General features: G+C 37.8%; 1 protein-coding gene across 2 annotated transcripts in view; it reads right to left on the bottom strand.

Moving 5' to 3' along the window:
* Positions 1-1,183: 1,183 nt before the first annotated feature.
* Positions 1,184-18,323, bottom strand: part of galnt17 (polypeptide N-acetylgalactosaminyltransferase 17) — a 29,381-nt gene continuing 12,241 nt past the window's right edge. The window contains exons 5-12 of one of the 2 annotated variants that reach the window (XM_044120086.1): positions 17,894-18,068; positions 16,179-16,376; positions 15,204-15,321; positions 14,593-14,778; positions 11,208-11,345; positions 10,535-10,630; positions 7,582-7,743; positions 1,184-3,272 (exon numbers count right to left, since the gene is read on the bottom strand). In XM_044120086.1, the coding sequence (XP_043976021.1) occupies positions 3,138-3,272; positions 7,582-7,743; positions 10,535-10,630; positions 11,208-11,345; positions 14,593-14,778; positions 15,204-15,321; positions 16,179-16,376; positions 17,894-18,068 (1,208 nt within the window). In that variant the 3' untranslated portion in view covers positions 1,184-3,137. The remainder of the gene's footprint in view (positions 3,273-7,581; positions 7,744-10,534; positions 10,631-11,207; positions 11,346-14,592; positions 14,779-15,203; positions 15,322-16,178; positions 16,377-17,893; positions 18,069-18,323) is intronic. The other variant, XM_044120085.1, reaches the window with a different exon arrangement.

Below are 18,323 nucleotides of genomic sequence, written 5' to 3'. Positions count from 1 at the left end.
AGCGTTGTGCCGCCTGGCTGCTGCTGTGTGAGACTTAGATGTGATTCTTTTAACGGTGATGGAGCCAAAGCTTGTCTAATCAAGGTTTGTGCAGATGACAAAAAGAAGGGGAATTTCTTTAAATTCAGAGGACTGATTTCACAACATGTGGTGGTTTATTTAAGTAAGAAGAACATGCAAATTATTAAAGCAAAAAAGGAAAACACAACAGAGAAGCTGTAGGACTGTCCTAATCAGGATTCACTCTGAAAGCTAATTAAAATTAGACTTTTTCTGATGCCACATTAGAAAATGCAGTTTTTACCCAACTGGACTTTGATAAGGTTTCTCCGAGGTTACAAACTTTATCTGTGATTTGGGTTTGGTTACATGATGTGTGGTGTCATCTGCATAACGGTGCATTTCTGCTGTTATCATATTCTCTGCAATGAAAAATTAACTGAGGCTAAAATTGGACTTGGGCTGGAAATTAGAATAAAAAAAATGTCACATAAAACTTAAAAAAGACTTAGACTAAAAAAAAAAACTTGTGTAACTTAGAAATAAACCCTCATGTAAAAATAATACTCATATTAAGCAAAATGACACAAAATGCAACCAAAGCTCAAAAACATGCCTTACTTGGAGGGTGTCCAAAGTGCGACCCGGGGGCCATTCGTGGCTCTTGGACTGATTTTGTGCGGCCCCCAACTGCAATTCAAAACAAATTTGGCCTTTAAAGGGAAATGGGAACTTTTAATTTGTAATCGGGCTAAAAATAGTCACCAACAAAAATTTCTTACACAGGAAAATGTAAAATGCAACAGAAAGAATCCATGTTTTCATAACCAAGTTTTATGGTAAGGTAAAATCAAGTTTATCCAGAGATTTTACAGAAAAACTGCACAGAAAAGTAGCTTTTATTCCATGTTAAACTCGGTTAAATGCGGCAAACCTTTTGAGAGAAAGTGACCCAAGTCCTGTTTTTATTACTGAAAACAAAAGTATACAATCGAGCCTAAAAGAAACTGAAAACTACATGCCTCGAGAATTTCCTAGAAAATTTTTTAGGCATGTAGAATTTTCTTTGAAAATTCACATTTTTAGATTAATATCATAAATTTTCTACAAAAAAAGTGTAATTTTGAAATTCTCAGATGTTGAGATTAATCACAAAATGTCAGCTTTTAGCAGAACTGTGCTCCTTTCTAACACGCAAGCGGTGCTTATGTATCGCTTCCTAAAAAACCAGCCACACAAAACCCAGGAAACCATTTTGTTTATTGGAAGACAATCTGAGAAACCAAACCAACAACACTGAATTATTTGACATCACGCTTCTCAGAGTCGGAACGATTTCAGCCTTGAAAGTCGTCGATACGTTTGATTGAAAATCAATCTCCCTGCTGCAGTCTGGAGAAAGTGCTTCGTTAGTTTTGGCACTCAGATAAACAAACAAACTCAACTTTCCTCCAATGAGCATAAAGTCTTTATGCTAACCTGTGCGTTGCTACAGGGCGCCTCCAGGTAAAATGACTGAAAGTTCACTTCTCTCTTTAGCCCTCTTGGCACTTTTTAAAATTATTTTAATTACTTTTTGACAGCTTTTAAAACACTTACTGTGCCCTATTCTTCAAATTATAAATATTTACAGGATTTAGACTTTTTAAAGACGAAAAGTAAAAAATATCTTTATGCTTATTAACAAGCGTAACTTGATTTATTTCATAACAGACGGGATTTCGTCTTTTTTACACTAAAATCTGGAACAACAACTAACAGATTTTTGTAACTACATTCTGAACATAGCGTCACATTTTTAAAAACACCTTACAGGACATGACAAGGAATGGAGTATTGCAGAAATTAAGAGAATAAAAATATTTAGATGAGCCTTAAAGAGATGTGCAAAAGTTTTAAATCAATAATTCTCCAGCTTCTCTTCCAGTCGAGATTTGTTTTTTTGTTATTTCAGATTATGATGCCAGCACATCACAGAGTCCAGCCTTTGTTTTTGTTTGCTGTTAAAATTTTACTTTTACCCAATAAATTGAGCAATTTTGTTGTTATTTTCTGTCACCTAAAGAAAACTCTAAAAATTGCTGTTTACGGCAGTGAAATGAGGGAAAATGTGGCCAGAAATGTGAGCAAAACCTCAGAGAATCTGCAGAGCAGCTCATCCAAACCAGTTTAAAACAAAACAGAAACACATGAAGTATGCAGAAACGCACTGAAATGAAGGACGGCTCCAGAGCTGCTGCACTTCCTGTCAAACATTTTTGGTTGCTTGAATCTCAAGTCATGAATGTCAAAGCACTGTACAGCAGTAACACACACACACACGCAACACACATGCACACCTTTTTGCGTGGCTGTCTTTGTGGGGACTTTCCTTTGACTTCCATTAATTTCTACAGCCTAAACCTTAACCTTATCCTAACCCCTAACCATTACATTCTTAACCCAACCCAAAACTCAATTTACACCTTAGTCCTAAATCTGACCCCTGACCCAAAAACAGTGTTTCCCCTTCTGGGAACCAGGCTTCAGTCCCCACAAGGAACAGTGGTCCCCACAAGGAACAGTGGTCCCCACAAGGAACAGTGGTCCCCACAAGGAACAGTGGTCCCCACAAGGAGCAGTGGTCCCCACAAAGAGCAGTGGTCCCCACAAGGAACAGTGGTCCCCACAAGGAGCAGTGGTCCCCACAAGGAGCAGTGGTCCCCACAAGGAACAGTGGTCCCCACAAGGAGCAGTGGTCCCCACAAAGAGCAGTGGTCCCCACAAGGAGCAGTGGTCCCCACAAGGAACAGTGGTCCCCACAACTTCGTATATGTCAGGAAAATGGTCCCCACAAAGTATTACAAACAAACGCACGTGCACACACACACACACACCCACACACACACACACACACACACATACACGAATAGAGGATTTATAACAACACATTAAGTCAAAATAAATCAGACAGAATCAGTCCTCATGCTTAGTTTGTCATTCTGAATGTTCATTTTATAAAAAATAATTCACGATAATCTTCATGGCACCCAAAGTCTTGATAAAACATTTCTCTTGAAGGTTTGCATCAGCGTCTTATTGGCTCGTTGTGACCAAGCTGAGCCAATCGCAGCCCAGGAAATGGGCCGCGCCAGTGGCTATTGCTTCATGCTGTTCTTGATGGTCCACCTCTGACCCGAGCAGGGCTGCAGGACCAGCAGGTGGCCAAAGTAAACGTTGGCCGGCACCACCTCCAGACAGCGACCCGTGGCCCGGTTTACGATGGAGTCGTTCTGCAGGATCAGGACAGAGGAGTCAGGATGCGTTGATGTTAAAGGGAAACAATCAAGTAAAATTCACTGTTTACTTGATTTACTTGATCCATTAGGATCTCTACTGCTTATTAAAAAACATCCACGTTTTTATTGGCAATAATTTAATGTGTTTTTTGAACCTGGAAATGATTGTTGATTCACATTGGACGATGACTGTGTCGTAACCTAGGAACCACAGCAACACTCCAAAAGCAAAAGCAGTCTAGTTTTTAGGGCAAATCTTAGTACACCTAAAATAAGACAAAACTTACTTAAAATAATTTTTTAGCTATATTTAGAGGCTTGTTTTAAGTAAATAATTCCTTAATTTTGATCAAAAAGTTTTAGCTCAATTGGCAAATAAATTAACTTATGGGAAAAATGTTTTGTTATAAATGAAATAATCTGCCTTTTTCACCAATACTAAAGAATTATTGACTTAAAACAAGCCTCTATACTTTGCTAAAACATTACTTTTAAGTTAGTTTTGTCTTATTTCAAGTGCACTGAGATATATGGAGTAAACACTTTATAAGATTTTGTGTTTTTGCAGTGGGATCTCGAGCATGTTTTACTGCCGTATAATGGCTGCTGGAAAAGAAAAATGTTTTGTTGTTAACTTACCATCCAGAAACCACTTAATGTATTCTTGTTGGTTGTGCAGGAGGCTGCACTTCTGCTTTTCCAAGATATACGGTTGTATAATTGCACATCTGTTTGCAGTCATTTCTACTCGCGACTGTAAACGTTGAGTTGGGGTGCAGCCAGGATTGTACCGCTTATTTGGATTTAAAGTGACAAGTCGCCGTAATACTGCTCAAAATAGGCAGAACTGATCAGACTACAATTATCTAGAAATAAATTTGAGGAAAAAATACATGACCATAGACCTATGCTAATCTTTTTAAAGAGGGATAAATAGGTCACATTCAAAATTTTTACTTACCTACAAGATTCTTTGAGTTTTAATTTGATGTAAAACATAATTTGTGCAGCCAAGAGCCTGCTGTTTTTTATTCAACCTTTCTTCTTCCACAGAAAACATCACAAAAAGCTGAGACTGTCGCACACCAAACCAACATCATGAACCCCCCTGCTGCGTCTCCATATGTCTGAAAATGGAAACAGCATTTGAACGCACCATGAAGATGACACCCAACTGCAACGTAAACCTGCTGTGTGCGCTGACATTTTAAAAATATCATGTTTTATTGACCTAAACGCCAGAAAGTGGAGAGGATTATGTGGAACATCCAGATGTTTCTCATCTAATTAAGTAAATGTGTCAAACTTGGTGCGCGTTCGTTTCTGAATACAGCTTGCATCCTGAAATCAGTGGCTTGGTACTCAGTAAAAACCTCGTTAAAATGCTACTTTTGCAATTAAACTCTGGTTGGATCGTTATTTATACATTTTTTATATTTTTGAACCAACTGTCTGCATGGGAGTGAAATTTCCAAGCAGTCAGACAGTTATTAGCTTAATTAATAAAAAAAAGTAGAGTTCAGTTAATTTCATCTGTAGTTTCAAGCATGAAGCATCACGAGTGAAGAAAAGCCTCTCCATGACATAATGAGAGATTATTTAATATTATCGTTGAGACGTAGCTACATGACAGTTGAGCACTAGCAAGGCTGAAATGTTAGATAAACCCAAACACGTCTGGTCATCAGGTGATCAGATGATGTTCCTACGAAGGAAAATATATCGTAAAGTGATGCAGGAGCGATAAGTTAGCCTTCCTACGACACTGAAACAAACTGTAGAGTTATAATCACAGGTCATTTTGAATGAAAAAGTAAATTTTTTTATCAGCGATTTTAAAAAATAATAATTACATATTCAGTTGCAATTAATTTTCATTCGAAAAGCTGAACAGAGAATCCAAGTTATTAAAAGAAAATCCAAAATTCAGTTACTGGGGATATTATTATTATTATTACTTCAAAGAGGTTCATCCCATGTTAATAAGGCTATGATGCATAATTAGGATTTAAAATTAATAGAATCAAAGAGTGAACAACAGCAGGGAGTCTAACGATTCTTCCTGAGCTCCTTCTGGTATCCGAGTCGGAGAAAAACATGAAAAATGTAGCTAAAATCAGCTAAATTTAGATTTTCTGCAGGAGGAATAATAAAACAGCAGAATAATAACCTTTACTTTAACACGAATTAAATAGTTTTCTGAAACTTTGTTATTTTGTTGGCCACAATGCACAGACACAAGAACACAGAGGATTTGATGTAAAAACCTTTTAGAAAGGAAGAAAAGTAAATAATAAGAGAACTGGGATGCACTGCAAAAACACAAAATCTACTGTCTATCATCAAGTGTAAATATCTAAGTATACCTAAAACAAGACTAAACTAACTAACTTATAACTAAGTTCTCAGCAAGAAATATGAGTTTGTTGTAGGGGTTGAACCAATTAGTCGACTAGTCGACTAGTCGACTCTAGGACATCTCGCGAGTTTTTACATTTCATGTCGACTAGTCGCAGTCATGTGATTGCCGGTGGTGACAGCCTGTGCTGATCTGACAGCACAGTATACGTCACAAGACACAAGAAAAATAAGTTAATACATTAGTTTAAATGATAGTAGATGGATGCATATTTGTGGTTTTACAGTGTTTTTAAAAGGAGATGGAGTTGCAGCTGCAGTCAACTACAAAACACGAGCCGTCTAAAACTCGCCCCCTTCCCGCTAAGGATGTCACTTAGCCGGCTCGCGAGTGTCTTTGTCACGACGATCTAACTAATACATTATGATGTTATGTTGCTGATTAAATAAAGATCTGTGGTAATGCCATCTAAAAGATGTGCGTTTCCTTTTGAATGTTGGTTTCCCAGCAACTTATTATTTATCATAAACTATCCCGATGTTTTGTTGTTTCACTTGTTGCTGTTCTGTGTAAATGCCGTATTTTTCCGTGAAAACGGGTAATAAAGCCTGTACGTTACTCCAAAGTTTGCGTCTTGCGTTGCTATGGCGTCTAGCGACTAGTCAACTCGACATCGACTCGACTTTTATCATGTTGACGTTGACTAGAAAATATCTTAAATCGTTCAATCTGCTGAGTCAGCAGAGCTTCCTGCCGCGCATCGGGCGGAGGAGAAGCAGGTGGTTTCGTTGAATTCAGCTGTAACCAAACGGGATCCGTTCATAACAAGTTTGGCTTGTGATGTTCCAAAAGCACCATGTAGTCAGTGTGATAATTTGACTCCTATAGTAACTATCCAGAGATCATCAGCATCAGCCGGTGTTTAGAAAAAAAAAGTCAGACCCGACTTTGTGCAACAAACTTTTCCCCGCTGCTCACGAAGAATGATCTGTTTATTGCTCTTTTAATTCTCCATAATAGACTTAGTAAAAGCAGGAGAAGGGGAGTGTGTGTGTGTGTGTGTGTGCGTGTGTGTGTGTGTGTGTAGGGGGGGGGGGGGGGGGGCGTGTCAATATTTGCCGTGAAAATAGCTAATAAAGCCTCCAAGTAGTTGTGAAGGGTTTTTACGCTTACGTCACTATGACGTCACCGCGACTAGTCGACATCGACTCGACTATTATCATGATGTAGTCGACCTTAAAAAATATGTAGTCGTTCAACCCCTAGTTTGTTGTAAGTCAGTAATTCCTTAATATGGATGAAAAAATACTAGTTTCATTAGCAGATTATTTACTTAATACAAGATATTTTCTGGTAACACTTTATTTGACGGGGTGTGCATAAGACAGACATTAACATCATGTTTTTATGAATGTTTGAAGTTTCATTCTGTAAATTACACATTTAATGCAAAGTCGCACTAAAAGGTGCATTAATAGTTGACTAAAAGTGTAAACTTTGTATTATTCAGTCAATAATGACCCTTTAAATGCAAAGTTCTATTAAAATTTGCATTAAAATCTTTTAAAATTGTCAACTTTGCATTAAAAGTGTCATTATTTACTGAAGGACACTTCATTCAGTCGTAAACATTCATAAAAAGTTCTTCATATTTATGACAATCTGATGCACATCCCATCAAGTAAATGTTACCCATGTTATTATTTAAGTAACCTGGCAACGGAAAAAGTGATTTTTCATTTACTTAAAACAAACTCATATTTCTTACTGAAAAGTTACCTGGAAGTCAGTGCATTTGAAATCAAACAAAACTAAGATATTTGCACTGGAAACTAGATCAAAAATACTTGCAGAACCACCTGAAATAACAAATATTGGGGAAGATGTACACGACTTTCTGTTTTTATTTCCACTTCAGACTCTTCCCTCTTCCTTCCTGCTCACCTGGGAGAAGCTCCATGTCTTCTGCTTGGCGTTGGTCACCTTGTCACAGTTCAGGAGTTGGGGAAAGCTGCTGACCTGGTCGTCCACCACGCAGCGAGTGTCGTCTCCGGTGCTGCCCAGAGGACCCAGGAACAGCTGACCCTCTTTGGTGTAGCGCCCCAACTGAGCGAAGACAAGAAAAACTGTCATAAAGAGGTAAAAATGAAGGAAAGCTTAACTAGGACTAAAGTCCCGTTTATGAAACCTTTGCAACTTCAAAATGTGAGAAGTTTTGGGTCATGACTGATTCTGACAGGAACTTCCTCTCATCATTCAGGCTAATTTTAGTTGCTTCAAGCAAAATGAGGTGTTGTTGTTCCAAGGATGATGAGAAACTAAACAAATCTTTGTTTTCCACTGGCTTGTGTTGTTTCCTGTTAATTAGTGTTATCGGCTCCAGTCTGCTCTGTCCCAACACAGAAACTCCCAAAGCTGCTGCAAACAATTAAAGTTCTGATGTTTCCATTTAAAAATCTAAACCTGAGCATCAAAAAGAGAGAAAGACAATCTGCTGTTAGGTGCTCAGATTGTGTTTACGCCTGAATAATTTTGAATTTTTCCTTCTGAAACCCACAAATAAAGTAATCGAAGTTTTCTCTAAAACGTATTGCAAAAAGTTTTAAAATACAGTTTTCTTAAAATAATTTTGGTGACACTTTTGGCCTTTTTATTTTATAATCCAACAGGATTACATGTGTAATTTGTGTCGCCAGGATCTATTTTTTAGCAAGAGATTATACAACAAAACAAATGCATTTACTTTCATGCTTTTCACACATAAAGGTAAAAAAAAACTGTTTTATGAACATAGTCAACTTCAGACGTCTCAGTTATACAATATGCTGATTTTGGAATAAAAATAATCCCAACGGATGAATTAAACGTTTACGTTAGATTAAAGAACCACCCGTTTTTATTTCAATGAATAATGTAAAAAATATTTATTGATAAATGTTGGGCACTGGTAACATATATAAAGTTACACCGGATTTATCAGAAGCTAATGCTAAAGCGCTAACTTCAGTTTGAATTATATTTACCCTACAATCCTCAAGGATCAATTTAATTTTGACTTTATAGTTTCATAAAAACATTATATATTTATTTATGTTTGTGTCTTGCTCTCTGTCTGTGTTTCATTTTGTTTCTCTTTTTCTTGTTTGAAAGAAAAACAGAGGAAATGGAAACAGTCTTAACTGTGTTTTCTGTTTCATCTGCATCTGAAGCTTCACTCCTCCTTCATTAAAGAGATTCCTTCATGCATTCAGGACCAAATACAAATTTTCTGGTACAAATAAACTTTTTTACTGCATTGGGCTTAAAAAAAAAACCCTGCATGAATAAATAAATTGCAAAGCGAAATGAGGCTTGACCAAACTCAAACGATCCTTTAAATCTGTTGATCTTTGCACATTTCAGTTCCGCCCTGAGCATCTGCTTGTGGTTAAACCTGGACGCCTGCAGACTGACGCAGCTCATGAGCTGACACCTGCTGACTCAGCACAAAAAAAAGTGAAAGACAAACATTTTCCCTCTGACAGCAAAATTCAATCCATAGAGACTTTCAGTTGAGCTGGTTTGACAAACGCAGGTGAACACTGGTAAGTGGTAGATTTCCTAAAGCTGACTTGTTATTAGGATTGGTCTAAACAAAACATGTTCTGGACATTTTTTGTGCAAAGACTCTTCTATATTTAGATTTTAGTCTGAGCAGTTTGGATTATCTTGAGGTGTTTTAGGGCGTTTTGTCACTTTAAGTCCAAATAAGCTGCTTCAGGCCACGAACCCCAAGTCAACGTTTACACTCGCATCTGAAAATGGATGCAAACAGATGCACGATTATGCAACCATATGTCATTGAAAAGCAGACGCGGAGCCTCCTGCACAACCAAACACTTGTCTTTTCTAGCAGCCATTCTTAACCTTATTAAGTTTTATACATGCACAGCTCTGGGAAACATTAAGAGACCACTTAAAATGATCAGTTTCTCTGATTTTACTTTTTAATGGTACATGTTTCAGTAAAATGAATTGTTCTTTTATTCTACAAACTACTGTCAACATGTCTCCGAAATTCCACACAAAAATTTAGTATTTATTTGCAGAAAATGAGAAGTGGTCAAAATAATGAAAAAGGATGCAAAGAAAACAAGTTAATATTCATGTAGAAACAACAGTACAAATGTTTTAAGTCAGGAGGACTTCAGGAATCAGGAGGAGTTCAGGAATCAGGAGGAGCTCAGGAATCAGGAGGAGTTCAGGAATCAGGAGGAGTTCAGGAATCAGTATAACCAGCAGGTTTCAGTGCAGTGGGTTCTTTATTTTTTACAGAGCTGCATAAAACACATATAAAACTTGATTTTTAAAATTCTTTTTAACTTTGCAACTTGACAAAATCCTTTTTATGTATCATTATTTTTATTCTCTTGTTTTAGGAGAAGCTGTCTATACTGCACTGTAACATATTATATTTATATTGTAAAACTAGCCTTTATAGCTAACTCTGCCGTATTGTGTGACAACTAAACAACAACATAAACCATCCTACATGACGCAAACTGCAGTAAAACCAGCTGACCAAATGGGCTGGGACTCAGCTTAGGTTGCTAGGTAACTAGGGGGGAGGGGCAGAGTTCCACTGGGGTTGCTAGGTTACGGCCAGTGCCTGCTGATTTGTGACGATACATTCCGAAGGTTTTTGAAACGGCTCATTTTCTGATACCAAAAAAAAACAAAACTTATTGTTAAATAAACACACGGGTGTTTTTTTAAGCGCTTAGGTTGTTTTTATAAGCAGTAGAAACTCAAAATGGAGGTACAAAAATGTGAACTTTGAATAATCCAGGCCCCTTAAAAAAACACAAACCATGTATTTCTTTATTTTTATTTTTTTTTAAAGCACACAGTGTTTCACCTGAGGACCCCAGCCATGGCAGGGGTGAAGGGTGGCTGTGTGGTTTTCCTTCATACCCTGATCCATACACAGGTGGCTCACTTTGGAGTTACGGATCTGAGGAAAAAACAGATAACACGCTAACTATCAGCCAATCACTACAGCTTTCTGAGAAAAAGAAATCTGATTTTTCAGGTTCATCATTAAGCTTTAATTACACATTTCTACTTTTCCAATTAGAAGTTTTGTTTTACTTCTGTGGCTTGAGATGGACAACCTAGTAAAAAGTTTACTGAATAAACTGAATAACTTATAAAATTATCAATCATTTAATACTTAAAAATTGCATCATCAGATGGGTCAAAATATAAAGTTAGGTTGAAGTTTTGGTATATTAAAGACCATAATGACAATATTTCATAACAAAAAATAACAAAATCGGGTAAAATTTTCCAAATTAGTTTCTTTCAATAAAAAACTTTAACAAAAACTGCAGGTGTGTGTGTGTGTGTTAAAACATGTTTGATTTTCATTCAGTGGGTAGAAAATCCAGAAATTTTACTCAAGTAAGAATAGAAATACTTCATAGTAAAATTACTCAAAGTGCAGTGTAGTAAAAATACTCCTAAAAAAAACAACAACAATTTTCAAAAAAGTTACTCAAGTAAATGTAACTATTTACCACCCAACTCACCTCACCGTAGAACGCCGTGTTGTTGTACCTCCTCATTTCCGGGTAAACGTTGTCCAGGTACCACTGGAAGCTCTTACACTGCAGATTCCTCCTCAGCGCGACCCTCTGAGAAACGTCGCCGTAGTCGATGCCGTGGTTCTGCGAAACACAAACCACTGGTAAGCTGTGAAATGCTGATACAACTCCCCCATTCACAGGCTGAATTTGTTTTGAAAGCTAGTTGTTTTAGTTGCATCAGGGCCGGCCCAAGGCATTGCAAGTCTAGCGGCTGCTTAGGGCTCCCAAGCTAGCGTAACAAATACATTCAAAATAACACTGAGTAATATGCTAATACAAATGGAGAAACCATTTACATATTGTTTTTATTGTAGTTGCACAAATAATAGTTGATGTCTGCCTGTTGATGGTTGCTGTAGTTTGATATAAGATATCAAAGTTGCTATCTTGTTTACTGTAAAATTAGTATTGCACACTTAAATACTTCTCTGCATTTTGAAATCCTTTTTTAAAGTTTGTTACTCCTGTAAGGTTAACATCAGTAGCCATAACAACACTGCTATGATGTTAGATATTTATAAAAGATGCTAATGATAGATACAGAAATAGAGTAGGAATGATAAAGCATCTGGTGTTGACATGTTGGTATGAGGGACACCCAAGTAAAAATCTGCCTTGGGCCCCAAAAAGGCTTTGGCCGTAACCTCAGTCACATGGTTTGCTTTGCAGTGCAAAACGGAACAAAAAAACATTACAATTTTGGATATTCTAAGCAGATTTTACCATCAACGTAGAGAAATTTGCCTTTTCTTCATTTGGACATTTTAATAAAGGAATTTTGCTGCTGCAAAGATTTTTCTAAAAATTAGAAAGCCCTCAAAAATGTCAACGTTACCATGAATACAACAATGTTTTTATGGGTAAATACATAAAAAATAATAAACTAACAATAATCTATTTTATAACATTTAAAGTAGAAATCTGTAACAAATTATAGCGAGTCCTTTTGCTTGTATTTGTTTTTACTAGAAACTAGCATGTACTTAGCTAGCTAATACATGCTAACTAGCTAGCAGCAACTCTACTTGTTACTTATTTACAAACTGCTGAATATGTTTTACATTACTGTACATTGAGCTTTTCACATTTAATATTTTCAGACATTTTCGATGATAGTTTATCTGTCGAAACCAAGCCAAAAGTTAAGCTTATTAATTAGAAGAGATTTTAAGAATTAGCTAGAAATTACAGGTTTATGCTGTACAGCTTTGTTAATTTGTTCTGTCTGAAAAGTTATTTTTCTGCTATTTTTAGTAACATCAGTCATTTAAATATGATTCACCTGTATTTTTTTCCTACATTGCCTTTAAATGTACACAATAAAGTCAGATATAGCGTCTGACATAACAGTTTGTCTGTAGATTAGCTACATTGTTCCCCTGTTTTGGGGCACATTAGTGAGTTAATGTAAAGAAAATACAAAGCATTTGTGAATCCCTATCAGGGACAGCCTGAACGTTTGCTGAAGTTGTATAAAAATCACTTTAGAAATCAGTGTATGTAAGCTAATTAGCCGTGTGCTAATTAGTATGAAGCTGCTGTGATCGCTGCACTAAATTAACACAGACAGTGTCTTACACCTAATTAATTTTCCAAAACACATTTTTTGTACATCCCTGGTTGTAAGAATATAAATTTCTGTTGAGGATTAGAGAACAAATGAAGCGTATAAGCAGCTACATTATGTTGTGTTATTAATGCTAATTATTCAGAGGATTTGGTATGAGTAAATAAAATAAGAGTACTTTGAGTTAAATAAACAAACATTTGTTTGTTTGAATGTACTAATTGATGCAAATGATTGGAATAAAAACAGAACAAAAACATTGAGGATCTGTAAAGTTGAAGTTAAACTTAAATGGAAAATAGATAAAATATTTTATAAGTACCATCTGTTTTGGCTTTTCTTTGTTCAGGGGTGCTCAAACTTTTTGAGACCAAGATCTACTTTTTCTGCCACCAGCCGGCTGAGCTCTACCTCATGACAACAAACTGCGCCCCGCAAGCCGAGCAGAGATTACGTTAAAAACACAACATTTCAGGCTTGATATTTATTTCACAATTACTAACAAGCGCTGCCCTGAACACAGCGGTGGTTGATTAGCTAATTTAAACTCCTGCTCTGTTTGTCAGAGTCAATCTTTGAGTCACCTTTTATTTTAATTGAACCAAAACGCACTGAAATGCCCAACACCTTGTGGAAACAATAATTACTGAGATCCTTAACTTGAACACATTTTGTTGATTTATTTTTATTATTTAGTAAAGCTACAAACGTTTTGGATCTTTGAATATTTTTGATAAGCGCGTCAGAAGAAGACGTGCTGGTTTCAGCCTCTTGGCGGCGTTCAGTTTGTCACCTGCTGCCGAGATTGACTCAAAACCTCCCGCAATCGACGTATTGAGCCCCCCTGCTGTGGTTAATCTGTGAGATTGATGCTGTTCAGATAGAGCTCTTACCAAACGCTTTGCAGCAAGTCTTTATCCTGACAGTTAAACAAAACAATGTATATTACCCTGAAGCCAAACTCTGAAACTAAACTTGTTATTTAGGAAGATTTCAACAGATTTCAAACACTTTTCTTCAAAGTAAAGATCTTATTATTCTAAAATTTCATGCCACTCCATCGTTGGTTTCACTTAATGAAGAAGGAAGTTGCATTCAGTAGCTCTGTTTTCATTACAATGGTACCCAAAACTTCCACTAAATAAGAAAGGCAATTAAAATCACATGTGAATAAGTTTGCTCATAAAATATGAGTCATTAAAAAACAAACACCATCATCCTCCTACCACTTCCTGTTGTCTTCTTGTTTTCCCACAGTGGCAACATCCGTCTGTTAATCACTCAAAGCGTATAAACAGCTACACTAGCAGTAAATGTAGCTGTGATGCAATAAAAACTTTTACAGAATGCACTAATTTCCATAAAACACTTCTTCATAGCGCCAAAACTTTGTCAAAAACCAAGAATTATTTTCAAAATTGCCGTTTCCATTACACAAATTTATTTTCAAAATGTCAAATTGTGGAATTTTAAGCTGGAAACGTATCCAGTGTCTTCTTCACAGATTTTCATATCGTTTCCTTCATTGCTTGTTGCAGCGCCCCCTCAGGTGAGGAGGGGAACTGTTTCTCAAAGGGTTTGATTGGTTTGACGCAGTTCAGTGTGAAAGAGAAGCAGCTGCTGAAAAGCAACAAATGTTGCAATTTTGATCCTCAATCAAACTGAGTCTACTGGAAAAGACCCTGAGATAGTTTGTGTCTCAAATGGAAGGAGATTGTTAAAACTGAAAGTGTAAACAAGCTAAGCATCATAATTCCTCACCTCCATGGGGATGTTCCAGGCCAGGTACACGTTGGACTTGTATTCGTCCATCCAGACCTCTGCCACACGCAGAGCGTTGCGCCGCGTGTGGAACGCGATGTTGCTGTGGTAAGGTTTCTTCATTCGAGCAATGTGAGCCACTCTGGAGCAAGGCAGCACCTCCATGCTCCCGCCGCAGAGCCAAACCTGCAGGCAAAACGTCGCACAAGCATCTACACATGTGCTGGTGAAAAGAGCTGTAAAAAATGTATCTATGAAGGTGGTTTGGATTTTTATTTTATCCTCCGATGCTTAGAATTCGCTAAATGAGAGCTGGGGGTGTAGTATTTGCTTTTCCGCTGCAGAATTTAATAGAATTCAGTTTAAAATAATCCAGTATGACAGACTTTTAAATCAAAGTGTGCAGAAGCAAACTCCCAAACCTTCCTGCTTCATGTGACCTATTTATCTTTATGGGCCTGCTGTCGGCGGCACACACAGGACCGCTCCTCCTGGAGACTTAATGGGGCCTCATTTATCAGTGATGCCATGCTACAGCGGCCACTGCTCCATTTAAACCTGCGGGCGTAAAGAGGGCTCAAGAACAAAAGGAAAGTGGGTGACACACAAACCCTGATGCCCAGCTCGATGTTCTCCCCTCCGTAGACGTCCATGCCCGAGTCCAGCAGGCCGAGTTCCCCAAAGTAGTCCCGGTTGGCCACGAAGGAGCAGCCAATCATGGCAGGAGTCCTGCAGCGGAGCAAATCCCCAGAAGAATACCAGCGATAAAGACAATTTGGAAACTGTAAGGAAAAACCTGTTGAGTTAACAAGGTTTTCCAATTATCACCGGAAAAACTCAAAATCTTACCAGGTATTTTTGGTCGAGTTTTAGTGCAAACGTTTTAGTACACACAAGATTAACTTACAGGTGACTTTTCAGCAAGATACAGCAGCTTGTTTTAAGTCAATAATTCCTTAATATTGATGAAAAAGTTCTAGTTCCACTGGCAGAATGCTCGGCTGCGCCGTTACCTAGCAACCCCTGCCAAGCCCAGCCTGTTGCCTAGCAACCCAATTCTACTTCTACCGGCAGATTCTTTCACTTATAACTGGGGGAAAATGTCTTGTTTCAAGTTAAGATATATTTAAACTTTTTCATCAATATCAAAGCTGCAGATTGCAGCAGAAAGTGTGAAAAAGACGTCACTGCAAAAACACAAAATCTTCCCAAGTATTTTAGGTTTAGTGAACATGTCTCAGTTCACTTGAAATAAGACAAAACTATCTTACAAGTAACTTTTTAGCAAGAAATCGGAGCTTGTTTAGAGTCAGTAATTCCTTAATTTTGATGCAAATGTTCTAGTTCCACCAGAAGATTGTTTCACTTAAAAATGTGTTAAGTGAATCTGTCAGTGGAACTAGTATGTTTTCAATAATATTAAAGAATTATTGACTCCTATATCATTTAATAATTTTTTCTAGTTTTTGGGTGCCATCCCCTTTCTAATGCCGCCCTGGACAACCGCCCATATGAAGAACTGCCACAGTGTGGACGTGTATTTAAAAGTTTTCTTTTTTACAGTATTTACGGTGAGTGTTTCTTGCCTGATGGGTGCGGACATGTCCCCCTCGTCCCACCACTGCTTGGGCGGGTTGATGTACATGCACCACAGTTCCCAGTTGTAGCCGTGGCCCGAGTTCTCATAGCGCTCCACCTCGAAGGTGTCGTGCTTGATGTTGTCGATGGACGGCAGGATGATCCTCTTATGGTCCTCTTTTATTCTGGCCAGCACCGGCTCGGCCCTGACCACAACGCAAACACGTTAATAAAATATAAAACACAAACCCAACAGCAGCACAAAGTTTCTGAACTTCTCACAAATGTTAATCAGGGAGTATTATGCTTTGTCTTCATGAATCCGCTCTAATTATCTCAGCTTCTGTTTCAGAACGCCAACCCTCTGAGTGCTAATTAAATTTATCCCGTCTTAGACTGCATGAGAATCTGATAAGAACGGCTGAATTAAATCCTCTGATACAGCTGGAGGCTCCGTCTGTTCCTGACAATATAGCTGCAAATTTATTGATACTGGAAGCTTTAATCAGTGACCAACAATAGGGGGTTTAGCCGAGCAATAACCCTAATGCGACAAACGGTGGGCAGATGGAAACGTACGTCTGAAGTTTGGAAAGTTTTTGTTTATCAATAATAGTTCATATTATCGTTTCATCCATCCATCCATTTTCGATTCACCCTTGTCTCTAATTGGGTCGGGAAGGTTGCTGGTTCCTCTCCAGCTACGTTCCGGGTGAGAGGCGGGTTCACCCTGGACAGGTCGCCAGTCTGTCGCAGGGCAACACAGAAAACATACAGGACACACAACCATTCACACACACACTCACACCTAGGGAGAATTTAGAGAGACCAATTAACCTGACAGTCATGTTTTTGGACCGTGGGAGGAAGCCGGAGAACCCGGAGAGAACCCACCATGCACAAGGAGAACATGCAAACTCCCCGCAGAAAGACCCCGGGCCGGGAATCGAACCCAGGACCTTCTTGCTGCAAGGCAACAGCTCTACCAACTGCGCCACTGTGCAGCCCTTTATCATTTCATTTTCTCCTAAATGTTTATGTAAAAAATATAAAATCAAGAAAGAAATAGAGAAAAATAGATGAGATTATTATCTGCACCAGACATGGAAACGAAACTAAATAATGTGAAAGTACAGTTACTTTGACATAACTTTACTAAAATACATGTAAGAATGTCATTCGACTGAATGACATTCTTACATGTATTTCGCAATCATTTAAACAAGATCAATAGTTTCCATTTGCATAATTTATACTTTTTCTACCAAAAACTGGATGATAAAAGTTTTCAGTCTGATGTTTAGTTAAGTCTCTGCAAACAAACCGATTTTGTTTGCAGACTTAACAACTTAATACTTCATAATAATTCATTTTAATTGCTGTTTCTGTTGTTTTGTTTTGTTTTTTATTTTGTGTATTTAAAAGGTCTTTCAGTTACAGTGTTAAATGTTCATTAGAATTAAAGGATATTTATTTTATTTGAAAATGGTCTCAAAACAACAATGTTATTAACTTTAACTATTTTTATTGATTTTGTAATTTCTGCTGTTTTCTCAGCCAAACCGTGTCTGTGTTGCTATAGAAACACATCCTAAAGCGAATCAGATTTCTACGATGTTTTAATGTGTTTTTTGCTCCCTGAATCTCTGCACAGGCTACAATTTGTTTGTCTGTTGAAGAAATGTAAAATATCATTACAGGAACGATGAAGGACGGTACGCACCATGACGGAGTAAACTCCACATGGGCATCAAAGAACCCGGTAACTTCCGCCGTCGCCACCTTCCAGCCCTCGATTCTGGCCCGGATCAGTCCTTCTCTCTTCTGGTTTCTGACGATCTTGACCAGCCCAGGGTAGCGCTTGTTCACGTAATCCTCCAGCGGTCCCTTCAGCTGCTCTGTAGACCAAAGACAAGCGCCTCAGAAAACTCTCACACCTCGCTAATCCCAGTTGGAAAATAAATTCACTCTGCAACAGATTAAGGACCAACAATCTGGCAACAGGCGATCAAACCTCTCAAACGTTATTTATCTGTGGTCAATAATCACAGATATTCAAACATTTCAGAATTTTTTATAGCTTTCCTTTTAGGGGCTGATAGTAAACGCCTTAAAGTCACTCTTCAGAACTGGAAAAACAAGAGAACATTCAG

The sequence above is a fragment of the Gambusia affinis genome, linkage group LG06 (assembly GCF_019740435.1).
Source record: "Gambusia affinis linkage group LG06, SWU_Gaff_1.0, whole genome shotgun sequence".
Lineage (NCBI taxonomy): Eukaryota > Metazoa > Chordata > Actinopteri > Cyprinodontiformes > Poeciliidae > Gambusia > Gambusia affinis.
This window is presented reverse-complemented; position numbering and strand designations above follow the sequence as displayed.